This window comes from Harpia harpyja, chromosome 13, assembly GCF_026419915.1.
Source record: "Harpia harpyja isolate bHarHar1 chromosome 13, bHarHar1 primary haplotype, whole genome shotgun sequence".
Lineage (NCBI taxonomy): Eukaryota > Metazoa > Chordata > Aves > Accipitriformes > Accipitridae > Harpia > Harpia harpyja.
Window position 1 is genome coordinate 10919731 of NC_068952.1, and position 25511 is coordinate 10945241.

A 25511-nucleotide genomic window follows, 5' to 3' on the forward strand; every position below is an offset into this window, starting at 1 on the left:
CTGCTTCACCACTTCTGCAGTCTCGCATGCATTTAGGCAGTTGCAACAGGAAGAAGACATTTCAATTTCAAAACTCTTTCAACAAAACATACTCTGGGGACCTCCTTGACAAACATTCAATTTACTTCACAGAAAAGAAGCAAGGTTTTATCCCTCAAATCTTAAAGACATCACACCAATCTTTTCTTGTAAAACGTAGGTATTATAATCCTCCTCCCCCAAAAAAGATCTCCCCTGGCAGACCATCACTTAAATCAGTAGACGTCAATAATGAAAAGAAAAGATTGTTGCACAGGTACTTACTCAGTTTGTTTATACATCAGTGCTAAAAGTTAAGTAATTTCACTTTCAAACACATCATTTGAATCATAGAATCATTAAGTTTGGAAAAGACCTCTAAGATCATCCAGTCCAACCATCAACCCAACACCACCATGCCCACAAAACCATGTCCTGAAGTGCCATGTCTACACGTTTTTTGAACACGTCCAGGGATGGTGACTCCACCACTTCCCTGGGCAGCCTGTTCCAATGCCTGACATCCCTTTCAGTAAAGAAATCTTTCCTAATATCCAATCTAAACCTCCCTTGCCTCAACTTGAGGCCATTTCCTCTCGTCCTATCACTAGTTACTTGATAGAAGAGACCAGTACCCACCTCACTACAACCTCCTTTCAGGTAGTTGTAGAGAGCGATAAGGTCTCCCCTCAGCCTGCTTTTCTCCGGACTAAACAACCCCAGATCCCTCAGCCGCTCCTCATAAGAGTTGTGCGCCAGGCCCCTCACCAACTCGGTTGCCCTTCTTTGGACATGCTCCAACATAACTGAAGCATAACTGTTTTTCACTGTCCTTTTAATCTTTCAGATTTTTAGAAGATGCACATGTGAGACCACATTCAGTTCACTTTTCTCAGCAGCCAGTTGAGGTTGGTGCACCCAGTTAGTTACAAAGAAAAAGAATGGAGCCCACTGTTCACACACAAAAGTTGTCCTGGTTGTGTGGAAATGAGATGGATAATGGAATAGTTGGCTTTGGGGAATATATGTTAAGATCTGTCCTGGTTTCAGCTGGGATAGAGTTAACTGTCTTCCTAGTAGCTGGTACAGTGCTGTTTTGAGTTCAGTAGGAGAAGAATGTGGATAACACTGATGTTTTCAGTTGTTGCTCAGTAGTGTTTAGACTAAAGTCAAGGATTTTTCAGCTTCTCATGCCCAGCCAGCAAGAAAGCTGGAGGGGCACAAGAAGCTGGCACAGGACACAGCCAGGGCACCTGACCCAAACTGGCCAACGGGGTATTCCATACCATGTGACGTCCCATCTAGTATAGAAACGGGGAAGTGGGGGTGGGGGAGTCGCCGCTCGGGGGACTGGCTGGGTGTCAGTCGGCGGGTGGTGAGCAATTGCACTGCGCATCATTTGTATATTCCAATCCTTTCATTATTACTGTTGTCATTTTATTAGTGTTGTCATTATCATTATTAGTTTCTTCTTTTCTGTTCTATTAAACCGTTCTTATCTCAACCCATGGGTTTTGCTTCTTTTCCCAATTTTCTCCCCCATCCCACTGGGTGGGGGGGAGTGAGTGAGCGGCTGCGTAGTGTTTAGTTGCTGGCTGGGGTTAAACCACGACAAGATCAAAACCAAAAAATTAAATCATCTTCTGAGAAGTCACTAAGATTGCAATTGAGAAATCTAGCATGCGTGGCTAGATAGGGTCAACAGACTTCTGTGAATAAGATAGGAAAAGCTAAAGTAACTGGTCTCTCTGAAAAACACAAATGAGGCATTATGTGATGTGAAAAACAGTATGTTCCAACACAAATCTGTTCTGAAAGCAGAGCTTTTTCCTACTTGACTGACGTCTTGCTGTACTCTTAATATTTTAAGTGGTCATTTCAGATTTTCGTTGATTTACAGCCTTTCACTCAATCCAAATAACTTGGAGACCAGAAATGTCCACGCAAAGCCCTAATCACTCAGCCTACAGTCAGTACTGTAGTATGCCATACAAGACTTTGTCTGGAAGTTGTACTCCATTAGTCACCTGGATTTTTAAGATGAATGGGAGATTACTTTAGTGAATTTTAGTGCTTTTAAATATAAGGGATGTTTAACAGCAACCAAAGCCATGCATGATAGAGAGGTTTTGTATGATTCCTTGGCCCACTTGCCCCTTTACAGAATCAGTGTTGAATTTCTACACAGCTCAGCCAAGGCACCTCAGGCATGATTTGTGATAGCCCTATGCTAGCTAGGACTATTCCATTCCTTGTTCCAACAACCAAACCCTTCATTTTACATTATCAAGAGAAGCTCCTATTCCCATTTGATAATCCACAGCAAAAGATAATTTCAACATCAATCTGGTTTTCTAAGTCTTCTTTCAAAGATACAAACATATTTTGCACATCCTTTTAAAGAAAAAGCTGTCTTATTTTAATAAGGTTTGCAAATATTTTCTATTTTGTCAGAACTTCTGATTTCCTGTATAGCGTTTACATCATTTTTCTCAGGTTATACAAGCTTGTTTCCATTTCTGCTAACACGAACCTACCTAATAATAATACTTTTTCTTTATTTATACGAGTGATTGACACTCAAGACATTTATTTAATATGAGCTGGCATGTCACTTCAGTATGATGTTGTTGTGATTTTGATATGTTATGAAATCAGATCATTTCCCCCTGCTGCTCTGAATGGAAATATAAAATGTTAATACAAAGACAATAAAAAAAAATAATCTGCTTTTCTCCTTTACTTGTTTGTGACAGAATCATGAGTTATGGATTCCCAATTCTGAAATGCCACTTTCTCTAGGATCACAATTTGAAGAAAAGTAAGTTAAATATTCGTTTGTTCCTTTTAACTATTTCAAAGTTTTATATCAAAATATTAAAGTAGGAATCTAGTGGAAAGCTGAAAACATGGCACAAGAGCCAATTACCAATGGCTTTATGCAGTGAGTAGAAGGGACTCTATTAGGGATACAGGATTCATCTACTTGCTTGGGAAGTGTGGGATCAGAAAGTTGGAAGAGATTTTCTGAGTCATGCCACCCAGTCCCCTCTTACTATAGGCAAACTAAATATGTTAAGAATAAGTAAATAATAAATAAATAAACAATGTTAATAATAATAATTTATCTTATAATACCTACACTTTGTTCATTGGAACTATTTTTTTTAACTGATTATTCACAAAAGGCATAGCTATTCTTGATTAATGAAATTAATGGATTAACGTAATTAGGGAGTTGACCAACAGAGCTGTGAAAATCAGTCATTTAAAAAAGCATAAACCTGAATAGTAAAAAAATGCAGACTAGTAAATAGATTCGTCACTTTTGGATATGTTGGCAAAATTCTTTATTTGAGTTAGTCTAATTACTCTACAACTGCTACCTCTTTGGATGGTATTCTAAACCTTATTTGTATCCAGTGTATGTTAAAGAAAGATGCTAACAGCTTGTGTGTTTGTATAGAGAAGAAGAGTATCTTCATTTTCTTCAAGATCTTACAAATGATATTTTGATTAGAAGTTGTGATCACAAAGAGTAAGTGCTTTGCATTTCTTATTTGTTCCTTGAGAAACAAAATTTTGACCAATTATTCCATCAGTGTAAAGAATTGGTGGTTTTAATGAGGTTAAAGTGAAACTTGAAATCAGTTTAATTTGCTGAATACTTTTGTGACTGCATTTCATAAGAATCATGATTTAAACTGAGAAGCTGAACAGAAAATATTTTCAGCCAGCCTCGTATTTCCCAGTGACTTCTAGTAGAAACATGGAAACATCATATTCTCTGACCCTGTTCTCAAACTCATTCCCTTATGTAGTATGGCAACAGACATTATTGTTACAACAGTCTCATTCCGGTTCCCAGTCAATCCTGAGCTAGCAAGCTATAGAGCTACAATGAGTCTTCCCTAGCAAAATACATCATAGCAAGATTTTGTACTTAGAATTCTTCCTCCCTCCTATAAGAACGAAATAAATAAATGCAATAATTACTTTCTTTAGGATGTATGCACTATCAAGTTAATGATCCACACATAAAGGTTAGAGCCAAATGGACCCAGTGCTGCTGGTGTGTAACTGCAGCATCCTTTTCTGGTTTCATGTTCTGTATCTGACATCCTGTCACACACACACACCACCTCGCACTACCATTTCTAATAGAAACCTATCACATTTCTAATATTTAGAGAGCTGTGATAAACCACAGGTCTGTTGGCCTGCTAAAAGCGACAACACTGTGTGCTCTTTTTTTATGCCATTTCCTGGCCTGCATCTTAAATGGGAGAAACTGCTCCTTTGATAGAGGATTTAACCCCAATGTTTAAGATTTCAGTCTTTGTCAAGTGCTGTGCTTTGATGTTGGAGAGATGCTAACCCCCTGAAAACAATCAAACTCAGTCTGACACCAAACCAAGATATTTCCCTTTCTATCTACAGCATTTCAGTCAAAATCCCTAAGGCTCTTTTAAATATACATATTTTTAAGTGGCCTTTAACACAAGTGGTTAGTTTGTTTTCTGAGCAATCAGTTACAGGTAAGACTTCTCCTCCTTCCTTCTAGGTATAGCAGTTTTCAGACAAACTTCAAGGCCCAAATTAGAAGTGAATTTACTGGTTACACTGGGAGAAACAGTAGTAGATTTGAAAAACACTGACTCACCAAACATTGAAAAGCTTGCTAAGTATCATGCCTGCCCATACATACAGTTAAAAACAAAATAACATTAAAATAAAATAAAACCTCAAAAGGCTACTGTGTGTTAGCCTCCATATTAACAGGAGGATTAGTATCCTTCAGAAAATAAGTTTTTTCTCTATAGATAGTGAAAACCAAACAAGCGCACACAAACTTTTACCTGTATGATGCAACGGCAGCAGGGGTCATGTGTGTGTTCCACATTGAGCCCAACTCAGAATATTGTGGGGCACCAGAGTGTCCATGCTCAAGCTTGTAGGGTGAAAGGACTGCTCTGTTGACTTTAGATGAAGGTTGTTTAGATGCTGTGCACTCTTCCCTTGAAAAGAAAGGTTACTAAAAATACATGAAAAATCATCCATTGTTTTCTTGGATAGTCTCTAATAACAGAACTTAATTTCTCTGCAGAATAAAAGTGAACAATCAATAGTGGCCTTTCGTTTTAAATCAGAAGTTGAATTTCTAAATAGATTTTGTGACAGACTAGAAAAGACACAAGTAATGGCCTTACCTAACCTGCTGCAGGATTATGATAGACACATATTTTAAAGTCTCCGTTTGTTTAGACCAGTTTCTCTACAGATAAAATCGTAAATGCCCTCCCAATTCAAATATACAGTATACAACCAAAACAGCTCTGCTGAGCCCTCCAGCTCATTGCAGATATTTTCATTCTTTATGATTGTCTGAAAACGCAACCATTGGGTTAGATTTAACTGAGTTATGATTGTAGTTAGGTCTTTATTTTTAACAATGGTCATCACCATGAGCATACCTTTTGCTTGCAGTTGGTCATAGCCATAAAAAAAAAAAAACCCAAACCCAGAGAGCACTTTCTGAAGGCATGTCTTTCCCTAGCACACGTAGTTAACAAAAGTATGGGTATGAAAGTTCAACCTTCAGTGTTTCCCTTAAAAGTTACTGAAAAGGAGGCCCAAGAACAGAGACACCATGCAAATGACCTTCAGAGGTCTAAAAACTGTTGGCTAGAAGCAGTTCAAAAGTCCTCTTTGAATAATGCAGTATCCTGGACAAAGGAATGACAGCTATAAATGAATCTAGGAAGCTGCTTGCAGTACTGCCCAGCACCCCAGTACCCTCAGCAGTTTCACCGTTAATGTGGTGGGACAGTACTTGACAGTAGCAACAGAGAGACAGGCTCTGCTGAAATACAGAGGGGGACTACTACGTTGCAATGGAGAGCACCAATACTCATATTTGTATTAAATGTAGAAGAAGAAATAGGAATAATATACATGAAAGACTGTCCCTGGCACAGTTCCTGCCAAGCTGCATGCACTTGCAATAAGAATATTCAACAAGCTTAAAATGTTTAAGATTTTATTTTTTAAATCCATTTACAGGTACGGTAGGGAGAGGGGATGAGCAAAAGTGAAAAGTTGGGATGTATTTTAAGCAAATGGAAAGACAGGCTGAGTGGTATTTTTCATTTGGAAGTATATGGCCTTTGAACAGTCTTTTTTTTTTTTTTTTTTTTTTTTTTTTGCACTGATGTTCCTTTTTATTCTTTTTTTAAGGGCATTAGAAGATGTATTTCAAATGCACATTAAAAGTAAGAGGCATAACCTTGATGAGGTGAGCAAAAAATGTCTATTATTAAATATCCTGTCATCGCCAGTAGAAATGTTGTATATCAATGCTGGGCAACAATTTATGGCAGATCGACTGCTATGCACTTTGAATACAAGGTGAGGAGAAACTACTTCTGCAAAAGCAGCAGTAAGGGTGTTTCCCATGGCGGACTGGTAAAGAGAGATTTTTCTGTACATTTTTGTGTATTACTCTAATAAGGTTTCTGAAAGACAGATAATCTACTTAGCATACAGAATGGCTTTAATTACATAAAACCTGTTTATGAAGAACGTTTGTTGCTGCACTTTTTTGCTGTGACTGCTGTTTTCTGGAGTAGACCAGCATGAGAGACTTGCAGGCTGCAGGTAGATTCAGTAGAAGGTGATGGTTTTTTGATAGCTTGCTTTTAGGAGTTCAGTCACCAGAGCAGAATATAAAACTCTAAGTTCAACATTAAGGCTCCCCACGCAGTGCCTGCTGAGAATTATACACCTCAAAATGCTTATCTGAACATCTCACATGCTGAGAGGGAAGCAGCCTATGGAGAGACAGTAGGAAATGCCAGGCACAAATACACAGCCACAGTCCTGGCTCTCTCCCCTGCAAGTCTGGCATCTTACCTAGGATGAGCGAAAGCACCTCTGCCTGTTTTAATCCAGATCTTAGAGCCCTCTCCTGAGAGCAGGAGAGTTATAACTGCTCTTTGAAAAATTGGAAAGAACACGCTGTTTTCCTTTTAAAAGTCATTCACAGAGAAGATGGTATTAGCAGTGTTGTTATCTTTGCTATTATCCCAGACTTATTGAAGCATTTGCCCGTGAAATGAGGTAGGCAGATTCCCATGCCTTCCCGAGACTAGGGAGACCCAAATCCAACACCACACCTCATGAGCAGATGACTCAACTGGACCTTTGAACTAGTTCCTCTAGGTTAAATAGTAGGAGGGATAATGGGAGGCACTAGCACTATAAACTGAGGTTGCAGCGCTCATTGAAAAGGCACTAGGTTTTCCTCCTTCCCAATACTGTGAAATATAAATTCTTTCTTCTGTACAGTCTATGTATTAAAGAAAAAAGGGAAAGAAAAACACATTCCTAAGGGCCTGGAGCAGAACTGTGAGCTCCACAGACAGTGCAAGAGTTTAGTCACAGTCTTCCACTTGCATTGCCTGCCAACTGCTTGTCAGAGGGTCCCTGCCCAGTGCACAGGACTTGGGTCGTGGCACTCTTTCGTCCCACACTTCTCCCATGTCCTGCAGGGAGTGAGGCTGCTAATTCTAGCCTTGAGAGTGATTTGATGCTTGAGCCCTCCTCTAGATCTGACTTTAAAGGCTTCTATACAGGAAGGCATTTCATTTGGTCTGATGATCCACAGGATTCATGGACAGGGGTTTGGACTTTGCATTCTAAAGCTCATATTGCTGCAGCAGATTCAGGGGGGAACATTTCTGAGGAACTAGCATAGTGTGGCTTTTAAATGGGCTACCTTTGTTTATTTGTTTCTGCAAATTTGTAATGCTGCCGTTTAGTATTGTACTTTCTTCACACTAGGCATGTGGGAGTTACGCATATGCTTTGCGCAAGGAATAAGTAACAGTCAAAGGAATTATAAAATAATTAGAGTGCAGAATGTTATTTTGTCTTTAAAAGTGCCATGATTAGGAGAGAGATGGTGTTTTGGTATCTGTTTAGATGCTGGTCTGAGTGACAGTCAGTAGGTGGCAAAAGTGTAAGAGGAACAATCCGAGCTGAAATTAGTGAATTTTAAGTCGGTTTTGTGGGGGGAAGAAAAAAAAAAAAATCAGCAACTGCACCTGAGTTTGAAAGGATATGTAATTTACATCTGACTAGAGAATGCTGAGCATATTTGTAAGGTCAGCTCTTGCAAGGCTCTGAGCACCTTAGAGAGAGCTGAGATTCCTTTAATAGGAGACTGAAGGTACTTGATTCCTTCCAGAAGGATGAGTTTGTAAACAGTAGTGAATTTTTACTATATCCTGTTGCAACATATTTGATATCTAGCAATGTATTGTTCTGCATCTAAGTAGAGCTTAAGCCTGGTGTTTTCCTTTCCAAAAATACTGACTGAACACTTTGAAGAAACAAGGAAAAGGGGAATAAAATTAATTGGCTGAGAAGATACTTTAAGGATTTTTTAAACCACATATTTGCATGTTTATTCATGCAACAATGAAAGGAAAAAGACCAAAACTGCCTCTATATATTAGAAGGACGTAACATGCACAGGAAAAAGTGTTCTTTGGAAAGATTAAATGGAACTGTAAGCATAACCTACACCAGGAGAAGCTTGTGGGCAATCACATTTATTAGAACAGGCACAGTTCCCACAAGAGAAGTAATGGAAGCTGAATCACTTTGAGACTTTTAAAAGTGAATTGGCCAGTGGATGGAAAGGAATTCATAGTGAGTGGACTTTTTGTCCTACAAAAATATTTTTTTCTCTTTTATGTTGTTGTCTTCTGTTTTCTGGACCAGATAGACAAAATAAGAAGATGAAAACATTTGTCAAGGTCTTTGCAGTGGTTTTTTTAACCCATGCTGGATGCCTGCCAGCTGTTATTTGGGTACTTCCTTCTCTGGGCTCTGCTCTTCTGTGTACTTGCTATCCAAAACCAACACCCCTCTCCAAGTTCCTGCTGGCACTTATTCCAGCACAGTGCCTGAGATCCATTCCCTGAAACAACCTCCACTCTGGTCTACTGCCAGTCCATGCATCGTGAGGATGCTTAAACCCATCCAACTGCATTGCCTCACCCACCATCCCTGTTTGGCCATGCAGCACAGCCAAACAATCCTCACCACTTACCAGGGAATTCACAGCTGCAGTACCTGTAGCCTCTTCTCCAGCTTTGAGAAAGAAAGTAGCACCATCGCTCTTCCAGGGAGAAGGTTAGACACCCAATGGGATGTTACATGGTGACTGAAGGGAAGAAAGCAATTAATTGCCTAATTCTGTTAGGAAAAAAAAAAAAAAAAAAAGATGGTAACTGCATAGCAGGGAAGGAGAGAATGAAGAAAGAATAGGAGACACATACATGGAGGAAAGAAGGACAGTGCCTCGAAGACAAAAGCCTTTTAAGATGACTAGCACCTTCACCTTTGATGTTATTCTCTAGGTACCTACATGGCATAGTTATTGGTGTAAAGTGGGGCATGGAGGGCACTGGACTCCAGCCCAAGGCAATTTTCAATCTGGTTCATCAAGGTATGTCTGAGGAGCAATTTTCTTTGCTTTAGAACATGCAATTTCAAACAGTGTGCCCAGGAGAAAGCATGCACCACTCCTCCCACCAAGATTTATTTCTGCTGTTCACACTGTTTTACTGCCTCTGCAGATTGCATTCTCTGGACTGCTTAGAAACCATCAGCTGAGGGTTCTTTTCACCCACCTAGCCCTGCAGGTTCAAACATTCCTTTATGTTTTAGAACTATAATTTTTTTCTAGCACACTTATTAAGAAACCGGAGAGTTTTTCTAACAAAATTTCACAGAGCAAACAGGTTCCCCATTTTCTGTAGTAATAAATTGGTCTCCACTCAGGAAAGCTCGTAAAACTTTATCTAGCCACTTGCTCAAATCCAACATCATACAGTTTTATACCTATAGAAGTGCAAGGATGACATTTCAGCTGCAGAATAGTGGTCTTAAAACATGATCCATACTCAGATACAATTCAAGAAGCCATCAATTCCATGAAAAATATTTCCTTAAAAAGAAGAAAATGCTGGTTCTTGCTAAGAGGTACAGGTAAAAGAAGAGCTCTTAGAATCCAGCAGAGTGGAAAAAATGTCACTCCTGGGCTTGAAATAGCCACTGAAATGGGTCTGTAAGTGCATCATTTCAGGAAATTGATGAGAAACTAACACAGCACCTGCAGAGGTGCGAGATCCAGTGCCCGTCTGTCTTCCAGTGAGCAAACTGTTCCAAGTAACTTATTTCCTGGAATTTTATCATATAAAGCCAAAAGCTCCTGAAGACACAAAGTAATATCTTACACTTGGTTTATGCCTTTGCTTTTAGCAGGATCATAAAGCATTCATTCTCAAAAAAATGCCGTGTAAAGACACCAAAAGATTTACCTCAGGTGAGGTAGAAGACAGCTGATAAATGGCATCCAGCACTGTTACCAAACATTTCAGGACAGGAACATAGAACAGCATAGGCAGCTGAATGCCACAGTGGTGTGAAAGCTGAAAGGCCATCTTACTTAACCAAATAAAATTATTTGCTTTGATTACTCTGAGTATGTATATATACTTTTGATATACTGTGAGTATAGCCTCAGTGATAAGACCTGGCAGGAAGCGTCACAGGGTCTTTCATAGCCAGTAGTGGAAAGGTCTATTTTTACATTTCTAAGGCAAAAAAATCCTTTTTGATGTACCACACCCCAGCACTATCCTGAGTCACACCAACACAGACATGGGAGAAAGCAACCTCTGCTTAATCCCCGGCAGTATCTCTACATGTTCTTTGCCCTTCCCTTCTTCAAGTGCCATACCCTTTCTACTTAGCCCATCAGGTCTCACGGGATTGCCTTAGGAGGAGATATATCAGCAGACAAGTGTGGTTTAGGATGCTAATGCAATAATTACTGGCTTAATCATCAAAGTGAATAAGCAATTTACCAACAGTCCCTTTCAGCACTGTGCACTGTTACCATTTAAATACAGATTTTTGTAATGTACCATAATTAGATACTGCACATGAGAAAGTTTTAAAAGTAAACCAGTATAAGTGAAAATGACTGCTGTGAGATGAGCACAGGACCCAAGTTCATTCTTCTCACAACAGAAAATGTCAGTGATCTGGTATGTGGAAACTTTCTTCCAAACCAGTACTGACCCAGTGGCCCCATCACAGGCAGAAGGGGAAATGTCCTGTGAAACAAGTTCTCTTCTGCATAGGGAATATTCTAATTTGGCAAAGTGGCATGGCTAATATTTTTAGAAATTCCAGTGCAAATAGTTTCATTTCAATTTCTTAAATTTCTTCTGAAGTTTCAATTGGGCTTACTCGTTTCACTGCCTGCTCTAGCAGTATATACTGCATAGCTGAGTATACTGAAATGTTATTCCAGTTCTTCCCATTTCATATGCACATTCAACTGTGTGCATGCAGTGGCAAATACCAGTTTCTTCAAGTACACAGGTATCTGCCTATGTAAGCCAGGAGACAACTGGAAAATACAAAATAGATGAGTATCACGTAAACATGGTTCATCTCACAACCACAGGACACACGTACAATAGAATCTTCACACCTGCATAACTGACAGCTTTTATTACCTTAGCCAAGCCTAACCCAGACCATGCTTTAGTTATATGTCAGAAAGCTTCAAAATGAGATCTAGAGGGGAAAAGAGAGGAAAGGCAACACTTGCATAGTTAAAACACAGGATCAAATCTGCTGGCTCAGCACTGTGCAGGTCTGGCTCTCACAACCCTCAGCCTTCCATAGCCTTGGCTGCTGTACTGGATTTTTCCCTTTTGTTGAAGGTTCACTTTAGTAGTCAGCTCAGCAAAACAGAACACAGAAGATATAAAATTACCTTATAGTATTTACAAAAAGCAGCTTTTTTAATAACTTTTAGATTAGTTCAGAAATTATTATAAGAATCACTTTAGAGCCATGAAAGAGGTTTTAAAGTTGCTCTTTTCACTGTTCTTGGGCATTTCTTAATGTCTATCAAGGCCATAAACTTCTCAAAAGAAAAAGAAATCCCTTGACATTGAAGACTACAAATCTCATCTGTCAGTTTGACAAAGCATGTGCACAGAGAAATCCATTGGGTCCCTATCACAAGGTGTTTGGATTGCTCCATAGTTTCTGAACACTAGTATGCTGAGCTAGAAAAGTGATTCCTTTTGAAGCATGGGACATTATGTGTTTCTAGCTCACAGAGAGTGGATTATCCATTGTCCTTAATGCGTTTCAACAAGAACAACTACTTTTCTGTTAAAGTGCTTAGAATTGAATGCCCATCGTAATGACCTTCAAATTGAACTAGAGTTTTAAGATTTTCCCAATAAGTTCCTCAGAATCTGCTGAACAGCTTTTAACTCCACCCATCCTTTGTCTCTTTCTACATGGCAGCTTCTAGACTACATTTTGTGTCATGAATACCCACAGGTCTTTTTCCACAGAACAAAGAGAGGCCATCGTGATTATCATCTCTTAATAAAGCAAAATTCTGTGGGGATGATTTAGTAATCCTAATTGATTAACCCATAATCCATTTTCCACTCGATTCATTCTTACTGTAATATTAATAATTTTCTCAGTCTTGAGCAAGTCAAACTGCACTGGTCAGCCTCTCTCAGTCCATTCTGCAATCATCTGCCATTCAGAATGTACTCCTGTATTTTTCAAGATAGGTGAAATTTTTGCCTGCTTACTAAGTGGAATCCAAACTGCGGACTGCATATTTCATCACCATTTTCCCTTCTCCCATTACAATTATACGGGATCACTGATGTATTTAGCTCAAATGGTCTTAGCTCTTTGTAAGGCTGAAAGAGAGAAACACATGGGGTCGCAGGAAAACATAAAAAAGAGCCTGTTTTGCTTCAGTGAATTCTGGAACTTCAAGCTGGTGTCTTACCTCTGAGGAATCTGTGCACATGGTTCATAACCTTAGACTATATGGAGTGCTAGGCTATGATTTAGTAGCCGTCTTCCACATAATTCTTACAAAGAAAAGGTAAATTTGCTGCTACCTTATGCAACGTGTTTCGTGGAGCTCTGCTCCATGGTAGCTTACTGCATTCAGGCTCTTATCTTCCCACAGGCACTTATGACAGAAGAGGTCACACCAAGGGAAGGGGGATAAAGGTGAGAGCCAAGTGCTTTCAAGCAGTTACCTGCATTGTAGATGCCTAAAGACATTCCTGAACAGGCACAGGTGCACCCCAGATGTTGTTCAAACATTGCTAGTGCTGTAATAGCTGCAATCTTGTAAAGCAGTGCTTGCTTCTAACTTTGGCTGCTATTTAGCGTAGATGGAAACCGCATCTGCAGTGTTAAAACTAAATTCTCCACTGCAAAGTTACAAGAATGTTCTTGCAACGTGTTGTGACTCCTGACTAACTCAACTTCCTTGCTTTTACTGCAGCAGTTTCAGGCACACAGCCTTTTGCCATGGCCAGTTGATCAGTCTTCTCAAATGACCAGCTGTGTTTTGCCTACCTACGCTCACTGCAGTTTTGTTTTGATATTGGATTGTTTTTCACCACCTCTTCTGCAGTCTTGCCTCTGTGCTTCTTCCCAGCATGGGATGCAATTTCCAGGGGGATTTAGTTATAACAGAGATAATCTGAACTGCAAAATTTTTTGCAAATGAAAGATAAAGTCTCTGAGACTACTTGAGTGAGCTAGAGAAAATAAATGAATGAGATAGTGGGGACAAAAGTGAAACACCTACTTAACTGAAACCTCATTTCAGTCTTTTTCTCCAGTTAATTAAGTATTGAGGAAAATGGATGCAGAAAGCACATTTTAAAGCAATCAAGTACTGCCAAAAATCAAACCAGCAATTTGAAAAGAGAACAACACTGCTTTCTGCCATCTGACAAAATAAGATATTTGACAGGGAACAAGATGTGCAGTACTGGTTAATTGAGAGGCAAGGAGAAGAATAATCATAGCTACATTACTGAATTTATAGAAGTATCTCCAGTGTACCACAGGGACAATGCGAATTTGTGGAATCCTCCTGCCTACTACAGCAAGCCAGCAATCACTTACATTCCCATCAACATTTTTACAATGTACCTTTGGCAGCAACGCAGAAATAGCAACTGTGGTGGCTGAAACCAGGAGACTTGCCTTTAAAACGACTATAAAATCCCACACTTTCCTCTGCTGGTGACGATACAGGATAAGAAACAAGTGGGGAAGAAATCTTCATTAACGCTTGCTCTCTTTTGTTAGAGCTCCTCAGAGCACACTACAACCCTTTACCAGTTCACAGGGTATGGAATATGGCTATTCCAGCATCAGTCCTATAACAGGTTAGGTTGACTGTGTGTTTTTTCAAAGTGTCAGCTTTAGAGCAAAGACAAGACTTTAGTTTTCCCACCTTTTAGTTCTAAGCTGTAGCCAAACACAGTGTGAACTCTATCCATGAACTTACCTACATTTTGGAAGCTCTGGCAGAACTTTCAAGGCTATATTCTCTTTCCTGCAGTTGATTCACTAACCTTCCATTTTTTCCATGTCATTTTAGCACATTAAAATGATGCTTACAACACATGCAGCATGCTGCTGTGTCAAAAAAGCCAGCAATGGGGATCAAGACACCTGAACAAACCAATCATTTGGTACCTTTCCCATTCATACTAAAAACACTATGTAAAGGGATGTGCAGTTAGTGGGAGATTCTTATTTAGATTCCTTGATATAAACCAATACTTCCACGTGTAACAGCCTGTCTCAGCAGAAGATTTGTTGATCTGAAGATAATATCAGAAGCCAGACACCAAACACTTAAATAAAAAGAGAGGTAAAAGAGCAGCTAACCAAGTTAAACAAGCAGTTAAGCAAGTAGGACATCTGGGAATCACAAAACAGAGTCTTTCCCTCTGTAATTGCTCACAAGAAATTGACAAGAAAAAAAATCCAAAAGGATGAAGTATCAGTCATCTCCATTACTACTTTTAGCCACCACGATTTGACTCTAAGTTTATTAAAAAGGATCCAAACCATGCTCCTCAGGAGAACTAAAATTTTCAATCAGTCAGTGCCAGACAATGAGTAAAGCCACACATACCTTTAAATATCAACAATAGTACTGAAAACAGATTATTTTTCAGCACAGGGCCAAAAGAACACAGAGGAATATTTCCCTTTCTCTGCAGTGAAAAAATCAAAGCAGTCCCCAACCAGAGTAATTTCCCACTCCTGTTTTGCCTCTTAAAAAAAAAAAAAAAAAAATTAGTAATGTGATGTAGATACATAGACTTGGTGAAAAAGGCAATCTTCCTTCACAATATCAAATGCATTTACACTGTATTTCATGTGGTACTCAGCAGGCCTTCTAAATAAAGGAACCCTGAAATACCATCCAGTACTAAGAAGATTCTCATGAAGCTTTCATCTGTTTAATTTATGAAGCACAGTAGCAGAAAAGCAAAATACAGGAAGCTGTTGATTTTTTTGTGCGCCCATCCATCATCAGTGCATTCACCTAAGTATTTCAACAGCTGAATTGTCAGTAGAGATCATGATTTGTCTGCTGTTAAAAAAGCTTCCAGGAAGACAAATAAAACAATGCAAAAAGCTAAGCAGATTTAACTATTTTATAGCTACATCCTGTTTTTCTAAGTTCCATATAGTTTCTGAATTCTACACTGAAATAAGTGCTTGGGTGTGCCTATGTGTGTCAGAGAATATGCACACCACATACATGTAACACAGAAGATATGCCTATCTCCTGTCACTAGAACTATAGACATATTAGTCCATATTTTAAGCAAATCCACAATATTGCTTTTGAATACTGCTATTGCAATCTGCTTTCACAGTAGTCCACCATGTATTCAGTTGTCAACATCTTTAAGAAGTTCAAACAGCTGTTTTCAATTACTGTTTTCTGCAGGGAATTACTGGCAGCCTTCTGTAATTTGTGGCTATTTAGAATAAGGTAGCAAAAGCAGAGAGAGGTGGAGTCATTTTAAGGGTTAGACAGCAGAAAGCTCAAACAGCAGGAACAAGAATCAGACAGCTGAAACCAGTTCTGGGACAAATTTGAAGTGTTCTCACCACAGAGGTGGCACCTGGGCCATGGAGTGACAGACACTACTTTCCCTACTGTATAGAGTGTTTACATTGTTCAGCTATGTTTCCCCGTCTAAAAGGAACTCATTTGCAATGTACAGTAGAAAGAAAATCCCCATTAGATGTGTGTTGCAGTTTTCTCTGTCATCACCTTCAAGGTTTTAGGGCACTATAGGATGATTGTCCAATACACATGACTGAGACTAGACAGATTTGGATTCACCACAGCTCTGCCTGGTATTTTGCTTCCTCCATTTAAAGTATATTAGTTTGCATCAATTGTAGGGCACATCAACAAAATTAGTAAGCTGGATAGCAAGAATGTGTTTCTTCTTTCAGCTCCATCCTTCCCTCCCACCAGTCCTTACGGGACTGGCAGACTCTTACGAGTGATCCTGCTGTAAGCCAACAAACATTAGCGATGGCAGCACTGTACCCAAGAGCGGAACTGCAATGCAATGCAGAGCACCTTCTGGAAGCTGATGCTTGAGAAAGTAGCACAGGCCCATGTTCACTAAACGGCATTTCTCCTACCAAGGATTAATTTTTAAAAATTTTGTACAGTGGTAGTTGTTTAGAGTGTGGCTACGTCATGGGAAGCGCACAGCTGTCTCGGGCCTGCCACTGCTTTGCTGCTCCTGTGCTCAAGGCATGAGGAACTCCTGATCATCTCTGCAGCTGAGTGGGCTCCAGAAGTCAGGGCAGGATCTGACCTGAAAGCATTTTAAATTCTGATATATGAGAGATCAGTTCAAACATTGGCCCTTAATAATAATCCTCGAAAAGCAGCAGCCAAACAAATCTCCTTTCATGTTTTCCTATCGTTACTAGGTAAAAAGGAGAAGAATAGTTCAAAGCCTGAAGAAAGAGCTGAACCTCAAAAACCAGCCAGACCCTTCCATCAGCCATAAGGGTGCACGGCAAAAGGACGCCAGCATTCCTGCAACATGTTTTTCACTTATAACTTTGGGCATTTCAGAGAGCATTCAAAATTAATTAGGGCAGTAAACTAGATTTTACACCAGTTACAATGTAAACCTTGGGCAAAGAGAAAAATGAAGAAGAGATCCAGCTAATGTATCTTCCTGTGATGTAACACATATCACTATGGCAACAATCAGGTTAGCATGCTAAGATCACCAAAGACATTTTCACAGGGACTTTCACAATCAGAATAGAAAGCCAGATACAAGCATCCTTTCATTTGTTACGGATAGCTGACACTGACAAAACACATCCTATGCAATCCTCTTACTAGGAATTCTGATAAGGCTTTTTGATTTTCTTCCTACTGCACGCTTGATTTACAGATAGGTTGGAAATTAAGTTTTCGATACAGCTTTCAAAAGCCTACATGAATTGTGACCTGAAGTCTCATCAGTTTGCAATGGAATGTAGAATATTAAGTCCTATTTTCAACTGATTTAGGTATTAATCTAAGTAACTTAAGATCTTTAGAAAATCTTAACCTATATTAGCTCATATGCTAAGAAGCTAAGATTAGCTAGGACTACAATACATACTAGTTACTGAAAAATAACAGGCATTGTAATCTTTCAAAACACAAATATTTCACACTTAAAGAAATCTAAAGGCTCATAAAATACAAACATGGCCAAGTAGGAAAATATGTACTTACTAAAGCCTCAAACCTTTCTTTTAGTGATGATATTTACTTACTTCGTTATAACACAGTTGTTTAAATTTGTCTGGTTAAGATTAGACAGCTTTCTAAAGATAGATGTTTTTTCCACACTCTTCTCCAAGTGGGATGCTTTTCAAGGCACCAGATTAAAATAGAAAACAATGATTGGGATAAATAAAACACACCAGTTTTGTTTTGATTTTTTTTTCTATTGTCTACTACCAACACATTTTCACACCCATGCTTCTACCTCAAGAGAGTTAATTTTTTTAAAAAATTGCTACGATTCCACACATGATCCCTAAATAATTTGAAGATACAAAACCTTATCTGAAATAATTTAACTTTTAGGAGCAGCTTTGTTGGCATACTGACAGAAGATGAGGCAATCAAAATGCATCCTTTAAGATGGGCCTCTTCCAGGGTCCCTGGAACATGCCTTTAGGCATAGTGGTACAAAGATTGTTTTACTTACCTACTACTTAAGTTAACAAACAACTAGAGACATTTAAGAAACAGCCACAGGATCTACTGATCGGACCCCAACCATAGGTATATCTAGTTACTGAAGAATAACTTGTATACAAAGTTTTTGTTCGTTTGAGCTATATGGAATATTTTGGTTTGTCATATTCTATTAGACTTATTTGAGACAAATGCTGAATTTCTTTAAAGGTTTTTCAGTTAGACTGATGAGTAGATTATTTGTTCTCATAAACTGCATTCTAACAGACAAAGCTGTGAGCAAGGCAGAATAATGGTGTATATGTACACGTAAATAGAGAAATACACTGCTTTGTAAAACTAAACTTCAAGTAGAATCTTACCTTTGTATCATTAGAGAAGCACTTGTTAAACTTTCAAAGTTCAACTTGGAACAAAAGTATTGTCTTTTATTTTAAGATAAGGAATCTTTTTCAAGGAGTAGAAAACATTATTACCCACTTTTGTTGAAAGGAGAAACAACATCTTTCTGATAAAAGAATAATGTGAAAATACCTCTCTGCTGTGCAACTTGGAGTCTTAGGGCACTACTGCTCATGCACAGGAGCTTGATTTTCCTAATACCTGGCCTGGGTAGGCAAGCATAAGCAATATGAATTATTGGAAAGTCATTTCTGTTCAGTTGGATAATGACCGATTTAATTGATGTCACCCTTTTGCACAGAATTGCTCTGCCCAACTGAGCATGCCCAATTAGACATTTAATATCCACAAGTACAAGCTTGTTGTGATGAGCTTATTTGTAACGAATCATCCTGAATTCAGGTGCACTATCATGAACTAGAGTTATTTTTCTTACATTGATGATACCAGAATCTTAAATGCTATTTCCAGGTGAGTTACCTTCTTTTGGGATCTCAAATAGGATTTTTCTTGAATGAAAAGGGGCTAACTCAGGGCATTCTACGCAGATATTTCTTGACACCTGACCATTTCTCCAACACATCCACTCTCATTACATCAGGTACAGGTCTGCAACGACTTTCATATAAAGTGACGCATTTGAGGCCAAGCATTTTCAGGGTGAAGGGTGACCTGCAGAGAATCAGCAGACAGCCATTATTGGTAGAGCATGCACAGTTTCTTGTTATGGTGTTCCTTCTGGCCAGGTATGTAGTGCCCACCCCAGCTTGCTGAGGATTACTGGCTGGCCAAGGGCCATTTTGCAGAGGTGAAGATTAACGTTGTAAGACCTTCAGCTATGGTCAAAGCCAGTGCACACTGAGAAGTACAAAGAGATGGATTGGCAGGTGCTTAGTTTCAGGGAAAACAAACAGTCCTCTCTGGGCTTGTTCGGATCAGGTCTCATCGCCCTTTGCACAATGTTATTTCATCTGGAAGAAGGCATACCGAGACACAGTGCACTGGACCCGTGTACTGGATGTATCTTATATCTGGTTTTATATTTGGTTTTGCACTTACAAAAGAAGTCACTGCTTCATTTTGAATCATCCAATAGTGTTTGCCTCATTTTTCCTGGAACCTAAAATTTTTAGACATACTTAGGTGAGTTTAGTTTCCGTTTGTAAGTCAACCTTTGGTACACAGAAAAAATGGCAACAATGAACTACATGGCAACATGTAGTCCACTTTTTCCATGGTTTAATTTTTGAACATATTTATGAAGAATTATTTACAGAAAATTCTACAGAAGATCAATTATATCTGTTCCTTCATTATCATTCCACAAGTTTGAGTGACTATTGGTATTAGGAAATATTCAGGAACAAGCTCTGCAGAACCCATATAACGTTAATCACTGGAAAAGAGAAAACAGTGCCCTCCATATAGTTCTGATATTTATTTCACAAACTGGTTTTTGATTGTCAGTTATTCTGAGTTGTGATTAAGTCCACACAGATTTACTGCACCTTACAATATTCTTTTTGCTCATCTTGCTCAGGTAGTCCTTGTTCATTCAGAGAATTTTTGGCTTTGTTCATCACACAACTCTCCCTAGTATTATCAGAGACAGTTTTTGTGGATTGTTTATACAGGCAAAGTGGTGACCTTGAAGTAGATTTCATTGGTGGAAAAGCTGTTACTGCTTGGGACTGCTGTTCATCATTTACCTGTAACACAAACAAAAATGTCCTATTTTACTGGTAACGGAAAACCATATTGACTTTCTGCAGTGGGTCAAAAGACTCACTGCAAAAGACTAAATATTGGGAATTTGCAAAAAACATATACATACATATTGAAAATGGAAAAAAAATATTTTGAAGACATTTATCACTTTGAATATACAATACAGTGAGACTTGATATCAATCATTTTGGTGTGGTATAAAATGGATTATCTGCTACACAGCTGGCAAGCTATTTGCTAGGAGCAGAAAAAAGCTAAACCAGGAAGAGACAGTACTGTTAATCTGTTTACTAAGGTACCAGGTATTGTGTACTGAAATCTGTGTTTCATTTTTCCTGTACATATTCTGCAAACATAAAACATAGTTGTCACTTTTTTTGCTGACATCTGGACAGAAACCACTGCTTTCACATTTTAACTGATGTGCAAAGCACTCAATTTAAATTCTACATTAAATTCACATAGGAAAGTAAATAAATTTGCATATGAATATGACAGAGCACATTTTAAACACCTTGAGAAATTTGCAACAGTTTGAAACTGGGTGTCTGAAATGAAGTACATATAAGCACCTGTCAAAGAGAAGGAAACAAGGCTTATTTCACTTTTAAAATAAGAATCACCATTTACTGTATTAATATAAAGCATGAAACAATACGTTTTGGTGGTTTCAACAAACAATGAAATGATATTATGAGCAATTCCTCCAGAAATTCCCAGATGTACATCATCTTGAAATAAAACAAACATATATCCAGCAACAACCAAGAGAGAAGGGCACAAATTCCTGGAACTGATGACTCCTGTATATTTACACTTGGGGGAAAAAACAACCCTGAAATCTTAATTTTACAGTTGAAAGTAAGGAGTAGCCTGTCCTTAGACCTAGACAATACAAGCTTAGACAGAGAGGAGGACTGCCTGGGAATTCCCTCCCCCAGTTCAATTAAAAACAATTTATTACTGATTAATTGTTATTTTCTGTAACCTCGACTATGGTCAGCGAGAGCCTACAACAAGCTTACACCATGCTGGCACGTGATTACTACGCAACTTTCTGCAGCCAAGGCTTCCTTTCTTTTTTGCACTACTGAGTTTCTTTACAAGCAACACCCTTCACGTGTTTCTAAAGTTACAGGAAAACATACATAAATGAGTGTAAATAAAATTTATTAGCATCACTTAATGAAATAGTAATAAAACACAGACCTCCAGGCAATGACTGTAAGCAGCAGCAATTTATGGCTCTGATCTGACTCATCTACCCAATGGTGTTTTCTGGCCTCAAAACCTATACATTCACTAAACTATGTAGCTCTTGCCTTTACTTACTTTTGGTATCTTGCCAACATACTTTGTGCTAACACAAAAGAACTGCATTTAAAAAAAACAAAAACAAAAAACATCCCCCCGCCAAAAACCCCCAACAAACCACAAAAGTTGTACTCTTGCTTTACAGCTTCACTTTTGGCTGTGTGGCAGGCTCCACTGATTGCCAAGAGAATGCTTTTGTGTAACCTGGCAAACTGGAAGAATTTTTATCTACTGGCATATTTCTGTGTAGCCTTCATGTAAAAAATATCAATATATAATAACTATTCTCTTATTGCACAGCTTGAGATAGCATAGTTAAAAACTTTGGAGGAGATTTCAGACAACAAAAGGTTTATTTCTGTCCTAAAGCTGGAACATTTTTCTATAATCTGCAAAGCATTTGCATCAGTTTAGAAAGAACGCCTTATTCTGATGTACTGTGAAACATTCAGCAGTGTGTTGTATTACTGAAAACACATGCAAAGTTAATGTAAACTTCAGTTACCAAACTTGTTTTAATAAAAATCAGCTTTCAAAACCTAACTCTGTAGTATTTATTTGTTTCGATAACCTTAAAATCTGGTAAGCACTAACATTAAAGTCTAGTTTCTTTACCTTCTAAATGTTCCTTATTTACATGTTTAATAGCCTTTCAAATATCTGTAGTTATTTTATAGCATCTCTAATCTGGAATTCCAAGAAAAGTTGTTAGCAGAAAACTTTAAGCCTCAACTCAGACTCCCAGTGGTTAATTCTTTTGCTGTTTACTTTTTCTGAAACCTGAGAAACCACAGTATGAAGAATATCTGCTCTTTAATATCCATTATAAGAAATTGAAAATATACCTATATTTAATTGACATTTCTCAGTGGGTTTCCCTGTGAAATCACAAATTACATCACAGGAACAATTTGCAGATTGCTAGCATGGTCAACACTTCTGTCATGTTTTAGTGATTCAGTATTTATGATGTTATCTTCACTGTATTGCTGAGAAATATAAAGAATGATGATATGTCCTCAAACGTACTTGGCAAGATGAATACATTTAGTGAACGTATTCGTTTTCCCCATGGCTTTAATACCCAGATAATTTTTTTTTTAAGTTACCTTTTGTGGTTTGCTGCCACCAGGTGTCGAACAGGAGTGCTCACCAAGATTATCTGGTCTGCATTTTTGTACATCTTGCGTAGGCAAAGGCAATTTCTCACTTTGGGAAGCCAGATGGGGACTGGTTCTTAGATTTAGAGTTGTTCTACGTAAAATGTAAGGGCTAACCTTTCCAGTGGGAATATCAGCAAACCCTGAAAAATAAACAGCTTGTATTAAAAAAAAGCTAAGTAAGTTATGCTTTCTTAAACGTATCTTCTCTTTTTTCCAAAATGAGGATAAAAACAACTGATTAAAATAAATAATTTGTTCTATTGAAGAAAATGGATCAAAAATATTGCTTAACAGATGTTGTGTATTCCAAAATTCATATGCAAGCCCTGGAAACCACAGCCAAGGTACAACAGTAATTCTATAGCAAAGTTTTTCAAACAAGTGTTTCATCGTCTTCTTTACAGTTACATTATTATCTGGAGAATAATTTCAGTCTGAAAACATGTACTGGTTTTGCTAGAATTCAATCAGAACACAATAAAACCACATTATATTCTTGATTTTTCATGTTTTACTCTGCACAGAACTACAGTGTTAGAGATTGTCTATTATTTCTTGTTCCAGTTTTGGCTGCAATAGAGGTAATTTTCTTTCTAGTAGCTGGTATAGTGTTATGTTTTGGATTTAGTATGAGAAGAATGTTGATAACACACTGATGGTTTTAGTTGTTGCTAAGTTGTGTTTAGACTAAGTCAAGGATCCTTCAGCTTCTCACGCCCAGCCAGTGAGAAAGCTGGAGGGGCACAAGAAGTTGGCACAGGACACAGCCAGGGCACCTGACCCCAACTGGCCAACGGGGTATTCCATACCATGTGATGTCATGCCCAGTATATAAACTGGGGGGAGTTGGCCAGGTGGGGGGTGCAGATCACTGCTTGGGAACTAACTGGGCATCGGTCAGCAAGTGGTGAGCAATTGCATTGTGCATCACTTGTTTTGTATATTCCAATTCTTTTTATTATTATTATTGTTATTTTTCTAATTATTATTTTCATTACTATTTTCTTCCTTTCTGTCCCATTAAACTGTTCTTATCTCAACCCAAGAGTTTTACTACCCCCCCCCCAATTCTCTCTCCCATCCCATTGGGTGGGGGGGAAGTGAGTGAGCAGCTGCATGGTGCTTAGTTGCTGGCTGGGGTTAAACCATGACATCTCTCTATTTAGCCTAGAAGTCAACATTAACTGGCACATATGTCCTCAGAAAGAGGTGTATTTCCAGAAAAATAATAATGCTGGTAAGAAAGTGGAATGCAAATAATGTGTAGGCTTAGAAATCCTGACTTCTGGGAGTGATCACTGAAGTTGAGGCAATTCAGTATCTCTATGACTTGTCCTTTAACGATTGCAATTGCATTTATTATAAAGGGTTACTTAATAGGTAGTTGAACATACAACGTATTTTTCAAGCCCTGATTTGTGCAATCTTCTCAGTTACTTTCTACTACACTGAATCCTTGTATGAAATATCAGGCTACCTAATTTCTTTGCATTCATAGTAGAATAAAACTGAACTGTCATGAAGATGGTAATATATTACTGCTGCAGGCAAGACAGTTTCAACTCAGGGAATTTTATCTATTCGATGTATTGCCAACTATATAGTATATAGTGGGCAAGTATAACACACTTTTAATTACTGGTATCGAAACAACTAAAAGCACACAAATAAGCAAACACTTGGGGAAAACACCTCGGCTTCCCTCCAGACACCTTTCCTCCCCACTTTCTGGTCTCCAATTGCCTCGCCACATGCTACACCTTCAGTGAGGTGATAGGAGCGCACGAGATGGGGGTCAGATCCTGCTCCTTGTTTTTAACTCAATTGCTCAGGCATGGAGGAACCCACTGGCTGTAGTCCCTCTAGGGTCATACCTCCTGCTCAGTCTCCTCGGGCCACCCCCCAGCTCCTGCCCCTGCTCAGGCCACCATCACCCCCCTCAGCCCCATGCCCTGCTCAGTCTGATACTTTCCTTCAGCATTACTCCTGTACCTCCAGCCCCGGCATTGTTTTTCCTTCATCTCAGCATTTGCCACCCTTTCTTACTCACGTTTCCACAGAGACATGACAAACATTTCTGACTGGTTTTCCGTTCTGGCGTACGGTTTTGTCCTTTGGAGCCATGGGGCAGCCCTAACCTCCTTCCTCAGAGTGCCCCTGCAGACCTCGCCACCAACCACTTGCCCGTCAGACCCTGCATAGCTATTAACAGCCTCTTTGACCTCCTAAGGAGTAATACCGAAGGAACAGTGAGGCTATGGAGGAAGCTAACACGACTCCACCACAGCACAGTACTCTAGCACTCCAATCTTGTGGCCTTTAAGATTAGATTCGCTCCACATCTATTCTCCTGTAAGTTTCAGTGAATGGTTCAAATAATGCTTTTAAATTACTAGAGCAAGTCTTCTGTTAGCAAAACTTTGTTGCTGTACATATCATATGCTTAGCCTCTAACACATGCATCGCGAGGAACTACAAAGTTGTGATTGCTAGGACCATTTAATTCTTAGCAGAATGGTAGTTAGAAAACCAACATAAATGTATTATGCTGGTCTAACACCACAGCTCCACAAACACTAACTTGGCACTAACTGGCACATCTCCCATTGACTACTTTCACCTTCCATCATTGTCACCAAAAATGTTTGCATAGTCACCTACTCACCCAGAGTAAAACTAATACAGCA

The 25511-nt window shown here is 38.8% G+C and overlaps 1 protein-coding gene across 3 annotated transcripts in view; it reads right to left on the bottom strand.

The window, feature by feature from the left end:
* Nucleotides 1–18632: 18632 nt before the first annotated feature.
* Nucleotides 18633–25511, bottom strand: part of CENPF (centromere protein F) — a 45183-nt gene continuing 38304 nt past the window's right edge. For all 3 annotated transcript variants that reach the window (XM_052806446.1, XM_052806444.1, XM_052806445.1), the window contains 2 exons: nucleotides 22771–22964; nucleotides 18633–20328 (listed from right to left, as the gene is read on the bottom strand). In XM_052806446.1, the coding sequence (XP_052662406.1) occupies nucleotides 20119–20328; nucleotides 22771–22964 (404 nt within the window). In that variant the 3' untranslated portion in view covers nucleotides 18633–20118. The remainder of the gene's footprint in view (nucleotides 20329–22770; nucleotides 22965–25511) is intronic.